Source organism: Oncorhynchus mykiss, chromosome 23 (assembly GCF_013265735.2).
Source record: "Oncorhynchus mykiss isolate Arlee chromosome 23, USDA_OmykA_1.1, whole genome shotgun sequence".
Classification (NCBI taxonomy): Eukaryota; Metazoa; Chordata; class Actinopteri; order Salmoniformes; family Salmonidae; genus Oncorhynchus; species Oncorhynchus mykiss.
The window spans coordinates 6,852,398-6,871,059 of record NC_048587.1 but is presented as its reverse complement, the minus strand read 5'-3'; the positions used below and the strand labels follow the sequence as shown (position 1 = coordinate 6,871,059).

Here is an 18,662-nt window from a genome sequence, read left to right as displayed (position 1 = left end):
GAGGAGAACGGTGCTGTGTGAGTGTGTCAGGTTGAGGAGAACGGTGCTGTGTGAGTGTGTCAGGTTGAGGAGAACGGTGCTGTGTGAGTGTGTCAGGTTGAGGAGAACGGTGCTGTGTGAGTGTGTCAGGTTGAGGAGAACGGTGCTGTGTGAGTGTGTCAGGTTGAGAACGGTGCTGTGTGTGTGTGTCAGGTTGAGGAGAACGGTGCTGTGTGAGTGTGTCAGGTTGAGGAGAACGGTGCTGTGTGAGTGTGTCAGGTTGAGAACGGTGCTGTGTGTGTGTGTCAGGTTGAGGAGAACGGTGCTGTGTGAGTGTGTCAGGTTGAGGAGAACGGTGCTGTGTGAGTGTGTCAGGTTGAGGAGAACGGTGCTGTGTGAGTGTGTCAGGTTGAGGAGAACGGTGCTGTGTGTGTGTGTCAGGTTGAGGAGAACGGTGCTGTGTGAGTGTGTCAGGTTGAGGAGAACGGTGCTGTGTGTGTGTGTCAGGTTGAGAACGGTGCTGTGTGTGTGTGTCAGGTTGAGGAGAACGGTGCTGTGTGTGTGTGTCAGGTTGAGGAGAACGGTGCTGTGTGTGTGTGTCAGGTTGAGGAGAACGGTGCTGTGTGTGTGTGTCAGGTTGAGGAGAACGGTGCTGTGTGAGTGTGTCAGGTTGAGGAGAACGGTGCTGTGTGTGTGTGTCAGGTTGAGAACGGTGCTGTGTGAGTGTGTCAGGTTGAGGAGAACGGTGCTGTGTGTGTGTGTCAGGTTGAGAACGGTGCTGTGTGAGTGTGTCAGGTTGAGGAGAACGGTGCTGTGTGAGTGTGTCAGGTTGAGGAGAACGGTGCTGTGTGAGTGTGTCAGGTTGAGGAGAACGGTGCTGTGTGAGTGTGTCAGGTTGAGGAGAACGGTGCTGTGTGTGATCAAGAAAGTGGAAGAGCAACAACAGCAAATGAAAATTTAATGAACATGTTTCTGTCTGAGCTGGTTAGAGGTACCAACCCTGTACAGGGACACAACACGTCCCATCTGACCCCAGAACAGTCCCTCCTGTAGTCCCATCTAACCCCAGAACAGTCCCTCCTGTAGTCCCATCTGACCCCAGAACAGTCCCATCTGACCCCATAAGACCCTCCTGTAGTCCCATCTGACCCCAGAACAGTCCCTCCTGTTGTCCTAACCCAATAACACAGACTCATTTCATTTCTGTCACTAGTCAGATTAAAGGCTGTGGAGGTCGGAGAGGGTGTGTGTGTGTGTCCTCTCTTTACAAGGCCCTGTTGGCTCCACTCGTTTCCTTCTGAACTCACTACCCCAACGAGGTCGACTCAGCCAAAACAAGCCTCCTTGTACAGAAAAGCCAAGCTCTCTCTCTCTCTCGCTGACAAGGCCAAGTTTTAAAAAAAGGTCATTGTGCAAGCGGACAGATTCCTCTCAGGCGACAACATAACATAATCCAATCCATTAAATAAATACCATTCGTCCCTTTTTAGGGTAATTAAAGTCTCCAATTACTCTGTGTTGTATGTGACATGCCCGGTGTGTAGCGTGTCAACCGGTGGGGTGGTTAGCTGCTTGGCCTATTAGAGGAGGAGAGTTGTTCCACTTACCGAGAAAGGCTGAGACTCGTGTATTTCACGACAAGAATGAGGGAAGGACGTTGTGGTAGCAGGTCTGAACTACGAGGGAAGGAGGGAAGGACGTTGTGGTAGCAGGTCTGAACTACGAGGGAAGGACGTTGTGGTAGCAGGTCTGAACTACGAGGGAAGGACGTTGTGGTAGCAGGTCTGAACTACGATGGAAGGACGTTGTGGTAGCAGGTCTGAACTACGAGGGAAGGACGTTGTGGTAGCAGGTCTGAACTACGAGGGAAGGAGTGAAGGACGTTGTGGTAGCAGGTCTAAACTACGAGGGAAGGAGAACGGAGGCTCAAAGCCATGGCAGGTGACACAGTCGTGGCCAAAAGTTTTGAGGACACAAATATTAATTTCCACAAAGTTTGCTGCTTCAGTGTCTAGATATTTTTGTCAGATGTTACTATGGAATGCTGAAGTATAATTACAAGCATTTCATAAGTGTCAAAAGGCTTTTATTGACAATTACATGAAGTTGATGCAAAGAGTCAATATTTGCAGAGTTGACCCTACTTTTTCAAGACCTCTGCAATCCGCCCTGACATGCTGTCAATTAACTTCTGGGCCACATCCTGACTGATGGCAGCCCATTCTTGCATAATCAATGCTTGGAGTTTGTCAGAATTTGTGGGTTTTTGTTTGTCCACCCGCCTCTTGAGGATTGACCACAAGTTCTCAATGGGATTAAGGTCTGGGGAGTTTCCTGGCCACGGACCCAAAATATGAATGTATTTTTTCCCGAGTCACTTAGTTACAGAACTAGAGAGCAACGGAGAGAAGCAGCACCAGCAGTCCTGACACATGGCCCACATTCACAGCCGTCCGCCTGCCTGCCCTCTCCTCCCTCCCTGTCCTCTCATCCCCTCGCTTCTCCTTCCCTCTCCTCTCCTCTCCTCCCATGTCACTGCTGCTCTTCAGATAAAAAGCCCCTTTGTTTCCCAGGAGGGAGGGAGAGAGGAAGGGAGGGAGAAAGGAAGGGAGGTCTCTAGGCTGCACTGCCACGATGCAACCCATCATTTAACATGGAAAAGAGGACTTCCCCCCTGGCCTGTCATCTCCCCGCTGGCCTGTCATCCTCCGCTGGCCTGTCATCTCCCCCTGGCCTGTCATCTCCCCGCTGGCCTGTCATCTCCCCCTGGCCTGTCATCTCCCCACTGGCCTGTCATCTCCCCCTGGCCTGTCATCTCCCCCTGGCCTGTCCTCTCCCCCTGGCCTGTCATCCTCCACTGGCCTGTCATCTCCCCCTGGCCTGTCATCCTCCACTGGCCTGTCATCCTCCACTGGCCTGTCATCTCCCCGCTGGCCTGTCATCTCCCCCTGGCCTGTCATCTCCCCCTGGCCTGTCATCCTCCACTGGCCTGTCATCCCCACTGGCTTGTCATCTCCCCGCTGGCCTGTCATCCTCCCCTGGCCTGTCATCCCTTACTGGCCTGTCATCTCCCCGCTGGCCTGTCATCCTCCGCTGGCCTGTCATCCTCCACTGGCCTGTCATCTCCCCCTGGCCTGTCATCTCCCCGCTGGCCTGTCATCTCCCCCTGGCCTGTCATCTCCCTCTGGCCTGTCATCTCCCCGCTGGCCTGTCATCTCCCCCTGGCCTGTCATCTCCCCCTGGCCTGTCATCCTCCACTGGCCTGTCATCCTCCACTGGCCTGTCATCTCCCCGCTGGCCTGTCATCCTCCACTGGCCTGTCATCCCCACTGGCCTGTCATCTCCCCCTGGCCTGTCATCCCCACTGGCCTGTCATCTCCCCCTGGCCTGTCATCTCCCCCTGGCCTGTCATCTCCCCCTGGCCTGTCATCTCCCCCTGGCCCGTCATCCCCACTGGCCTGTCATCTCCCCGCTGGCCTGTCATCCTCCGCTGGCCTGTCATCCCCCCTGGCCTGTCATCCCTTACTGGCCTGTCATCCCTTACTGGCCTGTCATCTCCCCGCTGGCCTGTCATCCTCCGCTGGCCTGTCATCCTCCACTGGCCTGTCATCTCCCCTTGGCCTGTCATCCCCACTGGCCTGTCATCTCCCCCTGGCCTGTCATCTCCCCCTGGCCTGTCATCTCCCCCTGGCCTGTCATCTCCCCCTGGCCCGTCATCCCCACTGGCCTGTCATCTCCCCGCTGGCCTGTCATCCTCCGCTGGCCTGTCATCCCCCCTGGCCTGTCATCCCTTACTGGCCTGTCATCTCCCCGCTGGCCTGTCATCCCTTACTGGCCTGTCATCTCCCCGCTGGCCTGTCATCCTCCGCTGGCCTGTCATCCTCCACTGGCCTGTCATCTCCCCTTGGCCTGTCATCCCCCACTGGCCTGTCATCTCCCCCTGGCCTGTCATCTCCCCCTGGCCTGTCATCCCCCACTGGCCTGTCATCTCCCCCTGGCCTGTCATCTCCCCCTGGCCTGTCATCTCCCCTGGCCTGTCATCTCCCCCTGGCCTGTCATCCTCCACTGGCCTGTCATCTCCCCCTGGTCTGTCATCTCCCCCTGGCCTGTCATCCCCCCGCTGGCCTGTCATCCCCTCACTGGCCTGTCATCTCCCCCTGGCCTGTCATCTCCCCCTGGCCTGTCATCTCCCCCTGGCCTGTCATCCTCCGCTGGCCTGTCATCCCCGCTGGCCTGTCATCCCCGCTGGCCTGTCATCCCCGCTGGCCTGTCATCCCCACTGGCCTGTCATCTCCCCCTGGCCTGTCATCTCCCCCTGGCCTGTCATCCCCCACTGGCCTGTCATCTCCCCCTGGCCTGTCATCTCCCCCTGGCCTGTCATCTCCCCCTGGCCTGTCATCTCCCCCTGGCCTGTCATCCCCCACTGGCCTGTCATCTCCCCCTGGCCTGTCATCTCCCCCTGGCCTGTCATCTCCCCCTGGCCTGTCATCTCCCCCTGGCCTGTCATCTCCCCCTGGCCTGTCATCCTCCACTGGCCTGTCATCTCCCCCTGGTCTGTCATCTCCCCCTGGCCTGTCATCCCCCCCGCTGGCCTGTCATCCCCTCACTGGCCTGTCATCTCCCCCTGGCCTGTCATCTCCGCTGGCCTGTCATCCCCGCTGGCCTGTCATCTCCCCCTGGCCTGTCATCTCCCCCTGGCCTGTCATCTCCCCCTGGCCTGTCATCCCCGCTGGCCTGTCATCCTCCGCTGGCCTGTCATCCCCGCTGGCCTGGCTTTGCTTCAGTGCTCAAACACAGGGTCATCGGAGTCCACTACAGTGAGCGTGTCTGTGTAGTCCACTACAGTGAGCGTGTCTGTGTAGTCCACTACAGTGAGCGTGTCTGTGTAGTCCACTACAGTGAGCGTGTCTGTGTAGTCCACTACAGTGAACGTGTCTGTGTAGTCCACTACAGTGAGCGTGTCTGTGTAGTCCACTACAGTGAGCGTGTCTGTGTAGTCCACTACAGTGAGCGTGTCTGTGTAGTCCACTACAGTGAACGTGTCTGTGTAGTCCACTACAGTGAGCGTGTCTGTGTAGTCCACTACAGTGAACGTGTCTGTGTAGTCCACTACAGTGAGCGTGTCTGTGTAGTCCACTACAGTGAGCGTGTCTGTGTAGTCCACTACAGTGAGCGTGTCTGTGTAGTCCACTACAGTGAGCGTGTCTGTGTAGTCCACTACAGTGAGCGTGTCTGTGTAGTCCACTACAGTGAGCGTGTCTGTGTAGTCCACTACAGTGAACGTGTCTGTGTAGTCCACTACAGTGAGCGTGTCTGTGTAGTCCACTACAGTGAGCGTGTCTGTGCCATAGTTATATATACAGTTGAAGTCAGAAGTTTACATACACCTAAACTGGAAACATTTCAACTCAGTTTGTCCCAATTCCTGACATTAAATCCTCGTAACAATTCTCTGTTTTAGGTTTTGACTGACTGATACTGACTGTTACTTTTGATTTTGACCCCCCCTTTGTTCAGGGACACATTATTCAATTTCGGTTAGTCACATGTCTGTGGAACTTGTTCAGTTTATGTCTCAGTTGTTGAATCTTATTTTCATACAAACATTTACACGTTAAGTTTGCTGAAAATAAACGCCGTTGACAGCGAGAGGACGTTTATTTTTTGTTGTTGCCGAGTTTATATTCATATATCTGAAGACGGTAGACGAACATGTAAAACAACCATGTTTATTCCAATAGAAATACGTGCCATGTTTTTACCTTACATCGCGTTGTAGTAACAATATTATATTATTAAAAACGCCATATTAGCATCATCACTAAGTTTCTCTCTGGCGAATGAGGAGAGTAGATTTCATTTCAATGTTATTGTGTGAAATGTTCATTGATATACTCTGTATAGGCTGTGTGTGTGTGTGTGTGTCAGACCTGGGTTCAAACACTATTTGAAATAATTTCAATATTTTAACTGGGCTTGACTGATCTTGTCTGTTTAACCAGAATAATAGTCCCATCATCCAGGCAGGCCTAAAGCACTCCAGACACTCCAGGCAGGCCTAAAGCACTCCAGGCCTAAAGCACTCCAGGCAGGCCTAAAGCACTCCAGGCCTAAAGCACTCCAGACACTCCAGGCAGGCCTAAAGCACTCCAGGCAGGCCTAAAGCACTCCAGGCAGGCCTAAAGCACTCCAGGCACTCCAGGCAGGCCTAAAGCACTCCAGGCCTAAAGCAAACGATAAAAGTGTTTATCGTCAGATGGGGCCACAGTGTCTCCAGACCTCTCCTCTCTCAGCCTCTAGTCTTTATGCTGCAGTAGTTTATGTGTCGGGGGGCTAGGGTCAGTCTGTTATATCTGGAGTATTTCTCCTGCCTTATCCGGTGTCCAGTGTGAATTTAAGTGTGCTCTTTCCAATTCTCTCTTTCTCTCTCTCTTCTCTCGGAGGATCTGAGCCCTAGGACCATGCCCCAGGACTACCTGGCATGATGAATCCTTGTTGTCCCCACTCCATCTGGCCGTGCTGCTGCTCCAGTTTTCAACTGTTCTGCCTGCGGCTATGGAACCCTGACCTGTTCACCAGACATGCTACCTGTCCCAGACCTGCTGTTTTCAACTCACTAGAGACAGCAGGAGTGGGAGAGATACTCTTAATGATCGGCTATGAAAAGCCAACTGACATTTACTCCTGAGGTGCTGACTTGTTGCACCCTCGACAACTATGTGATTATTATTATTTGACCCTGCTGGTCATTTATGAACATTTGAACATCTTGGCCATGTTCTGTTATAATCTCCACCCGGCACAGCCAGAAGAGGACTGGCCACCCCTCAGAGCCTGGTTCCTCTCTAGGTTTCTTCCTAGAGTTCTGGCCTTTCTAGGGAGTTTTTCCTGGCCACCGTGCTTCTATATTGCTTGCTGTTTGGGGTTTTAGGCTGGGTTTCTGTACAGCACTTTGAGATATCAGCTGATGTAAGAAGGGCTTTATAAATACATTTGATTTGTTTGAAAGATTTCAAATAGTATTTGAACCCAGGTCTGGGGGGGTGCTGTGTGTGAAATTAATTTTCCCCATTAAAAAGATAGAGGAAGGAGGAGGAAGGAATGTACAGACAGACGGTGTCTCTCAAAGTCCTCTCCATCGCCGTCCTCACGTCCCTGTTAACGTACTGTGGGAGGAATCGGTGTTGAGAAACAACCCAATCCCAGACGGGCCCCTAGCGCCCTACGCCCTCTGAGTGGATTTGATTGGTATAAGCAATAGGGTGAAACTTCCCCCTAGCCTATCAGAGGGAAAGGGGGGTGGGGAACTACGACCATATTGATTGACCTAATAATTATAAATAATTTATTGATTGACACTGGTCAAATCATCTCAGATCCCCACGTGCGTCAGGTTTAGGTGATCGATTGGGACGACATCCACTAGTCCAAGTGCAGATAATTAATACAAACTAGCTGTGTGTTCTGTTCATACCCAGTACAAACCAGCTGTTTATTCTGTTCATACCCAGTACAAACCAGCTGTGTGTCCTGTTCATACCCAGTACAAACCAGCTGTGTGTCCTGTTCATACCCAGTACAAACCAGCTGTGTGTTCTGTTCATACCCAGTACAAACCAGCTGTGTGTTCTGTTCATACCCAGTACATCATTATACAAACCAGCTGTTTATTCTGTTCGTACCCAGTACATCATTATACAAACCAGCTGTTTATTCTGTTCGTACCCAGTACATCGTTATACAAACCAGCTGTTTATTCTGTTCGTACCCAGTACATCATTATACAAACCAGCTGTTTATTCTGTTCATACCCAGTACAAACCAGCTGTGTGTTCTGTTCGTACCCAGTACATCGTTATACAAACCAACTGTGTGTTCTGTTCATACCCAGTACATCGTTATACAAACCAGCTGTGTGTTCTGTTCATACCCAGTACATCGTTATACAAACCAGCTGTGTGTTCTGTTCGTACCCAGTACATCGTTATACAAACCAGCTGTGTGTTCTGTTCGTACCCAGTACATCGTTATACAAACCAGCTGTGTGTTCTGTTCATCACCAGTACAAACCAGCTGTGTGTTCTGTTCATCACCAGTACATCGTTATACAAACCAGCTGTGTGTTCTGTTCATCACCAGTACATCGTTATACAAACCAGCTGTGTGTTCTGTTCATCACCAGTACAAACCAGCTGTGTGTTCTGTTCATACCCAGTACATCGTTATAGATAAGGCATTCAGGCTAAGAGAGAAATGGTGATAGCCCAGACAGACAACAGACCCTCCTTCACCTTTCACTCCCAGGGTTTAGTCAGAGCAGGAGCCTGGTCTCTTCTCATGGACTACTGTAGTCTACAGGGTTTAGTCAGAGCAGGAGTCTGGTCTCTTCTCATGGACTACTGTAGTCTACAGGGTTTAGTCAGAGCAGGAGCCTGGTCTCTTCACATGGACTACTGTAGTCTACAGGGTTTAGTCAGAGCAGGAGCCTGGTCTCGTCACATGGACTACTGTAGTCTACAGGGTTTAGTCAGAGCAGGAGCCTGGTCTCGTCACATGGACTACTGTACTCTACAGGGTTTAGTCAGAGCAGGAGTCTGGTCTCTTCACATGGACTACTGTACTCTACAGGGTTTAGTCAGAGCAGGAGTCTGGTCTCTTCACATGGACTACTGTAGTCTACAGGGTTTAGTCAGAGCAGGAGCCTGGTCTCTTCACATGGACTACTGTAGTCTATAGGGTTTAGTCAGAGCAGGAACCTGGCCTGGTCTCTTCACATGGACTACTGTACTCTACTTGTCTTTGTCCTTTAAGCCTGTCAGCAGGGTTTACCTACTGTACCACCCAACTCCTCTTTCCCTTCACAGTCCCATTCCCCTGAGGGTGGTGAGTATAGTTCAGGGTCATGTTCATTCAGTCCCATTCCCCTGACAGTGGTAAGAATAGTTCAGGGTCATTCCCCTAAGGGTGGTAAGTATAGTTCAGGGTCATGTTCATTCAGTCCCATTCCCCTGAGGGTGGTAAGAATAGTTCAGGGTCATTCCCCTGAGGGTGGTAAGAATAGTTCAGGGTCATTCCCCTGAGGGTGGTAAGTATAGTTCAGGGTCATGTTCATTCAGTCCCATTCCCCTGAGGGTGGTAAGTATAGTTCAGGGTCATGTTCATTCAGTCCCATTCCCCTGAGGGTGGTAAGAATAGTTCAGGGTCATTCCCCTGAGGGTGGTAAGTATAGTTCAGGGTCATGTTCATTCGGGAACATGAGAAAAAAAATGCATTAACATTTTGCAGCATTTCTCATTGGACATATCCAGGTTCTCTCTCCTCGTTTCAGTCTGTTTTGTTCCGTTTGGTGCCTTATGAAAACGACCCGGGTTCAGTTCCTCTCGATCTGATCGATGTCCAGATCTCCTCCCAGCTGATACACATCCTTCCTGGTGCCAGTGGCTGCCCCTTCGGTCACGTCGTCGCAGACCGGGGAGCTCAGCCAATCCAGCTCCTCGATGGAGCTGGCTAGATCCTCCTCCCTAGAGACACTTGTGACAACTCCGCTATCTTTGGAGCTGGAGGTTGGCTCGTCCAATCCCTGATTGCCTGCAGAGGTAAAGTCAGTCTCACATTGGTCAGTGGTCCTCAGAGGGGGCGGGCCCTGGGTTGATTGATAGCTGTCGTCCCCAGTGATCCCAGGGCAGCTGAGGCTTTGGAAATTCCGAAGTTTCTGTGGATAGAAAAAATATATTTTTTTATATGAATTTGTTATGAATATTTATTTGGTCACACAGGAAAAAGAAACTAAAGCAAACCGTGACTGGACTGGGATAGAGAGGAGAGAGAACTACACAACATGCAGGATCCTGAACAGACATAGTCAGTCAGACCCCATGAACAGCATTGGCAGTTACTCTACAGTTGGTTTCCATGGAGATGCAATATTTTGCTGGCTTGACGGGACACTATTGGACTTGTTCAATAATAGCGGTTGAAGAAACACACAACTTGACCTTTTTAAATTGTTTGCTTTACCCAACAGTGCAGGAAAGATTTGAGCTAGCTATAGCAGACCAGATCCTCCTGAATTACAACACAGGTAAACCCATTATATTCGTCCCCTTCGAACCTGTGTCATCTTGGTCAGGTCCAGAGAAGGCCTCTGTTTGTGTGAGTCGGCTGGTCTCCTCCGCTTCATACCCATCTTCTTGTCGCTGAGGACGCAGGGCTGAGAGCGACTCCGGGCCAGCCCCCCCTGCCCAGCACGGCGCTTCATCTCTGGGGTGGAGTCTGGGGAGCTCAGGGGCGACGCCGGCACTCCCTGGATCTCTGGGAGGCAGATCTGTTCATGAGAGAGGTAGAGGAAGGGCCTGGGGGGCTCTGAGGACCGGGAGGAGTAAGAGGGAGGGGCTAAACCGCTGAAATAGGAAGGGCAGGAGGTGAAGCCAGTGAGATCCAGGGAGAGGGTGTTGGAGCGAGCTGGCAGGCTGAAGCTGAAGCTACGCTGCATGGCAGGGAACCCTAGCTGCTGAGAGCGTGTCCCTCCTCCTGATGCAAATCCTCTCTGGACACTTCCTCCGCTGTGGGATCGCCTCTTCGCCACAGCCGTCCACACCCCGGACCCCTGGGGCCTCCAGGTCGACGACCGGCCTCCCAGGTCCTCTGAGCAGGAGACGGAGCGGCACTGGCGTTTGGAGGGTGGAGCGGTGGAGGGTGAGGAGGCTACGGCGGCTGACGTCTCACCCAGGCTCAGGTCCTGTAGCAGGCTGGTGATGGCGCCCGGGATGGAGGTGATGCTGGTGGGACCCAGTCCTGCGTCTCTGACTGGGCTCGGGTAGTAGTGGGGGGGTAGAACCTCGGAGGGCAGGACATCCCACAGGTTCTCCAGGCAACAGGACTCCACTGAGGCTCTCTGGTGATGCAGCGCTCCACAACACCCCCGGCCCAGACCCACATCACCCCACCTGCTGCCGGTCTCTGCAACACAACATGGTAATAGTCAGGGGGGGGGACATATAGCCTACAACATGGTAATAGTCAGGGGGGGGGGGGGGGGACATATAGCCTACAACATGGTAATAGTCAGGGGGGGACGGGACATATAGCCTACAACACGGTAATAGTCAGGGGGGGGGGACATATAGCCTACAACACGGTAATAGTCAGGGGGGGGGGACATATAGCCTACAACATGGTAATAGTCAGGGGGGGGACATATAGCCTACAACACGGTAATAGTCAGGGGGGGGGACATATAGCCTACAACATGGTAATAGTCAGGGGGGGGGGACATATAGCCTACAACATGGTAATAGTCAGGGGGGGGGGGACATATAGCCTACAACATGGTAATAGTCAGGGGGGGGACATATAGCCTACAACATGGTAATAGTCAGGGGGGGGACATATAGCCTACAACACGGTAATAGTCAGGGGGGGGACATATAGCCTACAACATGGTAATAGTCAGGGCGGGGGGGGGGGAGGGGGGACATATAGCCTACAACACGGTAATAGTCAGGGGAGAGGGGGGGACATATAGCCTACAACATGGTAATAGTCAGGGGGGGGACATATAGCCTACAACATGGTAATAGTCAGGGCGGGGGGGGGGGAGGGGGGACATATAGCCTACAACACGGTAATAGTCAGGGGAGAGGGGGGGACATATAGCCTACAACATGGTAATAGTCAGGGGGGGGGGGGGGGACATATAGCCTACAACATGGTAATAGTCAGGGGGGGGGGACATATAGCCTACAACACGGTAATAGTCAGGGGAGGACATATAGCCTACAACATGGTAATAGTCAGGGGGGGGGGGGACATATAGCCTACAACATGGTAATAGTCAGGGGGGGGGGACATATAGCCTACAACATGGTAATAGTCAGGGGGGGGGGACATATAGCCTACAACACGGTAATAGTCAGGGGAGGACATATAGCCTACAACATGGTAATAGTCAGGGGGGGGGGACATATAGCCTACAACATGGTAATAGTCAGGGGGGGGACATATAGCCTACAACATGGTAATAGTCAGGGGGGGGACATATAGCCTACAACACGGTAATAGTCAGGGGGGGGGACATATAGCCTACAACACGGTAATAGTCAGGGGGGGGGACATATAGCCTACAACACGGTAATAGTCAGGGGGGGGGGACATATAGCCTACAACATGGTAATAGTCAGGGGGGGGGGACATATAGCCTACAACATGGTAATAGTCAGGGGGGGGGGACATATAGCCTACAACACGGTAATAGTCAGGGCGGGGGGGGGGAGGGGGGACATATAGCCTACAACACGGTAATAGTCAGGGGGGGAGGGGGGGACATATAGCCTACAACATGGTAATAGTCAGGGGGGGGGGGGGGGGACATATAGCCTACAACACGGTAATAGTCAGGGGGGGGGACATATAGCCTACAACACGGTAATAGTCAGGGGAGGACATATAGCCTACAACATGGTAATAGTCAGGGGGGGAGGGGGGGACATATAGCCTACAACATGGTAATAGTCAGGGGGGGGGGGGGACATATAGCCTACAACATGGTAATAGTCAGGGGGGGGGACATATAGCCTACAACACGGTAATAGTCAGGGGAGGACATATAGCCTACAACATGGTAATAGTCAGGGGAGAGGGGGGGACATATAGCCTACAACATGGTAATAGTCAGGGGGGGGACATATAGCCTACAACATGGTAATAGTCAGGGGGGGGGACATATAGCCTACAACACGGTAATAGTCAGGGGAGGACATATAGCCTACAACACGGTAATAGTCAGGGGAGGACATATAGCCTACAACATGGTAATAGTCAGGGGAGGGGACATATAGCCTACAACATGGTAATAGTCAGGGGAGAGGGGAGGACATATAGCCTACAACACGGTAATAGTCAGGGGAGGGGGACATATAGCCTACAACATGGTAATAGTCAGGGGAGAGGGGGGGACATATAGCCTACAACACGGTAATAGTCAGGGGGGGGGGACATATAGCCTACAACACGGTAATAGTCAGGGGAGGGGACATATAGCCTACAACATGGTAATAGTCAGGGGAGAGGGGGGGACATATAGCCTACAACACGGTAATAGTCAGGGGGGGGGGACATATAGCCTACAACACGGTAATAGTCAGGGCGGGGGGGGGGGGGGGGGGACATATAGCCTAAATCAAATCACATTTATTTGTCACATACACATGGTTAGCAGATGTTAATGCGAGTGTAGCGAAATGTAGCGAAATGCTTGTGCTTCTAGTTCCGACAATGCAGTAATAACCAACCTACAACATGGTAATAGTCAGGGGGGGGACATATAGCCTACAACATGGTAATAGTCAGGGGAGGACATATAGCCTACAACATGGTAATAGTCAGGGGGGAGGGGGGGACATATAGCCTACAACATGGTAATAGTCAGGGGGGGGACATATAGCCTACAACATGGTAATAGTCAGGGGGGGGGACATATAGCCTACAACACGGTAATAGTCAGGGGGGGGGACATATAGCCTACAACATGGTAATAGTCAGGGGGGAGGGGGGGACATATAGCCTACAACATGGTAATAGTCAGGGGAGGACATATAGCCTACAACATGGTAATAGTCAGGGGGGGGGGACATATAGCCTACAACACGGTAATAGTCAGGGGGAGGGGACATATAGCCTACAACACGGTAATAGTCAGGGGGGTGGGACATATAGCCTACAACATGGTAATAGTCAGGGGGGGGGGGGACATATAGCCTACAACATGGTAATAGTCAGGGGGGGGGGACATATAGCCTACAACATGGTAATAGTCAGGGGGGGGGGGGACATATAGCCTACAACATGGTAATAGTCAGGGGGGGGGGACATATAGCCTACAACATGGTAATAGTCAGGGGGGGGGGGGACATATAGCCTACAACATGGTAATAGTCAGGGGGGGGGGGGACATATAGCCTACAACATGGTAATAGTCAGGGGGGGGGGACATATAGCCTACAACATGGTAATAGTCAGGGGGGGGGGACATATAGCCTACAACATGGTAATAGTCAGGGGGGGGGGGGACATATAGCCTACAACATGGTAATAGTCAGGGGGGGGGGACATATAGCCTACAACATGGTAATAGTCAGGGGGGGGGGACATATAGCCTACAACACGGTAATAGTCAGGGGAGGACATATAGCCTACAACATGGTAATAGTCAGGGGGGGGGGACATATAGCCTACAACATGGTAATAGTCAGGGGGGGGACATATAGCCTACAACATGGTAATAGTCAGGGGGGGGACATATAGCCTACAACACGGTAATAGTCAGGGGGGGGGACATATAGCCTACAACACGGTAATAGTCAGGGGGGGGGACATATAGCCTACAACACGGTAATAGTCAGGGGGGGGGGACATATAGCCTACAACATGGTAATAGTCAGGGGGGGGGGACATATAGCCTACAACATGGTAATAGTCAGGGGGGGGGGACATATAGCCTACAACACGGTAATAGTCAGGGCGGGGGGGGGGAGGGGGGACATATAGCCTACAACACGGTAATAGTCAGGGGGGGAGGGGGGGACATATAGCCTACAACATGGTAATAGTCAGGGGGGGGGGGGGGGGACATATAGCCTACAACACGGTAATAGTCAGGGGGGGGGACATATAGCCTACAACACGGTAATAGTCAGGGGGGGAGGGGGGGACATATAGCCTACAACATGGTAATAGTCAGGGGGGGAGGGGGGGACATATAGCCTACAACATGGTAATAGTCAGGGGGGGGGGGGGACATATAGCCTACAACATGGTAATAGTCAGGGGGGGGGACATATAGCCTACAACACGGTAATAGTCAGGGGAGGACATATAGCCTACAACATGGTAATAGTCAGGGGAGAGGGGGGGACATATAGCCTACAACATGGTAATAGTCAGGGGGGGGACATATAGCCTACAACATGGTAATAGTCAGGGGGGGGGACATATAGCCTACAACATGGTAATAGTCAGGGGAGGACATATAGCCTACAACACGGTAATAGTCAGGGGAGGACATATAGCCTACAACATGGTAATAGTCAGGGGAGGGGACATATAGCCTACAACATGGTAATAGTCAGGGGGGGGGGACATATAGCCTACAACACGGTAATAGTCAGGGGAGGACATATAGCCTACAACATGGTAATAGTCAGGGCGGGGGGGGGGGGGGGGGACATATAGCCTAAATCAAATCACATTTATTTGTCACATACACATGGTTAGCAGATGTTAATGCGAGTGTAGCGAAATGTAGCGAAATGCTTGTGCTTCTAGTTCCGACAATGCAGTAATAACCAACCTACAACATGGTAATAGTCAGGGGGGGGACATATAGCCTACAACATGGTAATAGTCAGGGGAGGACATATAGCCTACAACATGGTAATAGTCAGGGGGGAGGGGGGGACATATAGCCTACAACATGGTAATAGTCAGGGGGGGGACATATAGCCTACAACATGGTAATAGTCAGGGGGGGGGACATATAGCCTACAACACGGTAATAGTCAGGGGGGGGGACATATAGCCTACAACATGGTAATAGTCAGGGGGGAGGGGGGGACATATAGCCTACAACATGGTAATAGTCAGGGGAGGACATATAGCCTACAACATGGTAATAGTCAGGGGAGGACATATAGCCTACAACACGGTAATAGTCAGGGGGGGGGACATATAGCCTACAACATGGTAATAGTCAGGGGGGACATATAGCCTACAACACGGTAATAGTCAGGGGGGGGGACATATAGCCTACAACACGGTAATAGTCAGGGGGAGGGGACATATAGCCTACAACACGGTAATAGTCAGGGGGGTGGGACATATAGCCTACAACATGGTAATAGTCAGGGGGGGGGGACATATAGCCTACAACATGGTAATAGTCAGGGGGGGGGGACATATAGCCTACAACACGGTAATAGTCAGGGGGGGGGGACATATAGCCTACAACATGGTAATAGTCAGGGGGGGGGGACATATAGCCTACAACATGGTAATAGTCAGGGGGGGGGGACATATAGCCTACAACACAACATGGTAATAGTCAGGGGGGGGGGGTGGACGTATAGACTACAACATGGTAATAGTCAGGGGGGGGGGGTGGACGTATAGACTACAACACAACATGGTAATAGTCACCCATAGGGTGGCGCACAATCGGCCCAGTGTCGTCCGGGTTTGGCCGGCCGTCATTATAAATAAGAATTTGTTCTTAACCGACTTGCCTAGTTAAATAAAAAAGGTTAAATCTTTTTAACATTTTTTAAAAATTACAAAAAAATAAGCTATCAAGGAAAGTTAGCCTGGTAGAAGTTAGCCGACTGGAAGCTAACGGTAATAGTGTTGTAGCCTGTGGGGACATTGTTCTGTGAACATTAATGAACAGTTTCAACAGGTCTACATGCCGTTTTACATGCGTGTCAACATCTGTGCAGCGCGAGCAGGGAACTAACAATGCAGCCAGACAGCTCTAGCAATGAATGAGGAAGTGCATACGGACTGGATCTGAAAATGGGCGCTGTGAAACCAGTGGGATGAACAAAACCCAGTCGGTGAATCGAACCTAACAGCTAAATTGGAAAGATTGGTGTGGCTGTACGTGGCTGTTATATGTATTTACTATGGATCCCCATTAGTTCCTGGGGTTTCCTATGGAGCCCCATTAGTTCCTGGGGTTTCCTATGGAGCCCCATTAGTTCCTGGGGTTTCCTATGGATCCCCATTAGTTCCTGGGGTTTCCTATGGATCCCCATTAGTTCCTGGGGTTTCCTATGGATCCCCATTAGTTCCTGGGGTTTCCTATGGATCCCCATTAGTTCCTGGGGTTTCCTATGGATCCCCATTAGTTCCTGGGGTTTCCTATGGATCCCCATTAGTTCCTGGGGTTTCCTATGGATCCCCATTAGTTCCTGGGGTTTCCTATGGATCCCCATTAGTTCCTGGGGTTTATTATGGATCCCCATTAGTTCCTGGGGTTTACTATGGATCCCCATTAGTTCCTGGGGTTTCCTATGGATCCCCATTAGTTCCTGGGGTTTCCTATGGATCCCCATTAGTTCCTGGGGTTTCCTATGGATCCCCATTAGTTCCTGGGGTTTCCTATGGATCCCCATTAGTTCCTGGGGTTTCCTATGGATCCCCATTAGTTCCTGGGGTTTACTATGGATCCCCATTAGTTCCTGGGGTTTCCTATGGATCCCCATTAGTTCCTGGGGTTTCCTATGGATCCCCATTAGTTCCTGGGGTTTCCTATGGAGCCCCATTAGTTCCTGGGGTTTCCTATGGAGCCCCATTAGTTCCTGGGGTTTCCTATGGATCCCCATTAGTTCCTGGGGTTTCCTATGGATCCCCATTAGTTCCTGGGGTTTCCTATGGATCCCCATTAGTTCCTGGGGTTTCCTATGGATCCCCATTAGTTCCTGGGGTTTCCTATGGATCCCCATTAGTTCCTGGGGTTTCCTATGGATCCCCATTAGTTCCTGGGGTTTCCTATGGATCCCCATTAGTTCCTGGGGTTTATTATGGATCCCCATTAGTTCCTGGGGTTTACTATGGATCCCCATTAGTTCCTGGGGTTTCCTATGGATCCCCATTAGTTCCTGGGGTTTCCTATGGATCCCCATTAGTTCCTGGGGTTTCCTATGGATCCCCATTAGTTCCTGGGGTTTCCTATGGATCCCCATTAGTTCCTGGGGTTTCCTATGGATCCCCATTAGTTCCTGGGGTTTCCTATGGATCCCCATTAGTTCCTGGTGTTTCCTATGGATCCCCATTAGTTCCTGGGGTTTCCTATGGATCCCCATTAGTTCCTGGGGTTTACTATGTGTAACGGATGTGAAACGGCTAGCTTAGTTAGCGTGGGCGCTAAATAGCGTTTCAATCGGTGATGTCACTTGCTCTGAGACCTTGAAGTAGTGGTTCCCCGTTTGCTCTGCAAGGGCCGCGGCTTTTGTGGAGCGATGGGTAACGATGCTTCGTAGGTGTCAGTTGTTGATGTGTGCAGAAGGTCCCTGGTTCGCGCCCGGGTATGGGCGAGGGGACGGTCTAAACTTATACTGTTACATATGGATCCCCATTAGTTCCTGGGGTTTATTATGGATCCCCATTAGTTCCTTTGGTTTATTATGGATCCCTATTAGTTGCAAGGCAGCAGCTACTCTTCCTGGGGTTTATTATGGATCCATATTAGCTGCAAGGCAGCAGCTACTCTTCCTGGGGTTTATTATGGATCCCTATTAGTTCCTGGGGTTTATTATGGATCCCTATTAGCTGCAAGGCAGCAGCTACTCTTCCTGGGGTTTATTATGGATCCCTATTAGTTCCTGGGGTTTATTATGGATCCCTATTAGTTCCTGGGGTTTATTATGGATCCCTATTAGCTGCAAGGCAGCAGCTACTCTTCCTGGGGTTTCCTATGGATCCCCATTAGTTCCTGGGGTTTCCTATGGGTCCCCATTAGTTCCTGGGGTTTCCTATGGGTCCCCATTAGTTCCTGGGGTTTCCTATGGATCCCCATTAGTTCCTGGGGTTTCCTATGGATCCCCATTAGTTCCTGGGGTTTCCTATGGATCCCCATTAGTTCCTGGGGTTTCCTATGGATCCCCATTAGTTCCTGGGGTTTCCTATGGATC

General features: G+C 51.4%; 1 protein-coding gene across 1 annotated transcript in view; it reads right to left on the bottom strand.

Annotated features, from left to right (window-relative positions):
- Positions 1 to 7,439: 7,439 nt before the first annotated feature.
- LOC110510774 (protein FAM53B) overlaps positions 7,440 to 18,662 on the bottom strand; it is a 30,502-nt gene continuing 19,279 nt past the window's right edge. The window contains 2 exon segments of the mRNA XM_036959889.1: positions 7,440 to 9,691; positions 10,091 to 10,938. Of these exon segments, the coding sequence (XP_036815784.1) occupies positions 9,350 to 9,691; positions 10,091 to 10,938 (1,190 nt within the window). The 3' untranslated portion in view covers positions 7,440 to 9,349.